At 45.7% G+C, this 475-nt stretch overlaps 1 protein-coding gene across 1 annotated transcript; it reads left to right on the plus strand.

Moving 5' to 3' along the window:
* Positions 1–4: 4 nt before the first annotated feature.
* On the plus strand, positions 5–472 carry LOC140965396 (aureusidin synthase-like; the record flags this gene model as incomplete). The annotated part of the gene is made up of 1 exon (XM_073425489.1): positions 5–472. A coding segment is annotated over one exon (468 nt), but the record flags the coding sequence as incomplete, so codon positions are not given.
* Positions 473–475: the final 3 nt, after the last annotated feature.

The following is a 475-nucleotide window of genomic DNA, read 5'->3' on the forward strand; positions in this document are numbered from 1 at the left end:
CTTCTACTCCGCTGGTCGGGACCCTATTTTCTTCGCTCATCATTCCAATATCGACAGGATGTGGAGTATATGGAAAACCCTGGGAGGGAGGCGCCAGGATATAAAAGACCGTGATTATCTTGATGCTTCGCTTTTGTTTTACGATGAAAATGCGCAAATGGTTCGGGTCAAGGTCCGGGACTGTTTGGATTCCACGAAACTCGGGTACGTTTATCAGGACGTGGAGATTCCATGGCTGGAATCTCGGCCAAAACCTAAGGTCTCTTCTGTTTTAAGGAAACTGAAGAAACTCGTCAAAGCAAAGGCCGCAGATGTGCCAGGCCCGAAAGAAGTATTACCCGCAAAACTTGACAAAGTTTTGAAAGTCCTGGTGAAAAGGCCGAAGAAAAGAAGAAGCAGAAAAGACAAGGATGAGCAGGAAGAGATTCTGGTCATAAAAGGGATCGAATTGGACAGAGATGTTTATGCCAAATTC

Source organism: Primulina huaijiensis, unplaced genomic scaffold (genome assembly GCF_012295235.1).
Source record: "Primulina huaijiensis isolate GDHJ02 unplaced genomic scaffold, ASM1229523v2 C13080233, whole genome shotgun sequence".
Classification (NCBI taxonomy): domain Eukaryota; kingdom Viridiplantae; phylum Streptophyta; class Magnoliopsida; order Lamiales; family Gesneriaceae; genus Primulina; species Primulina huaijiensis.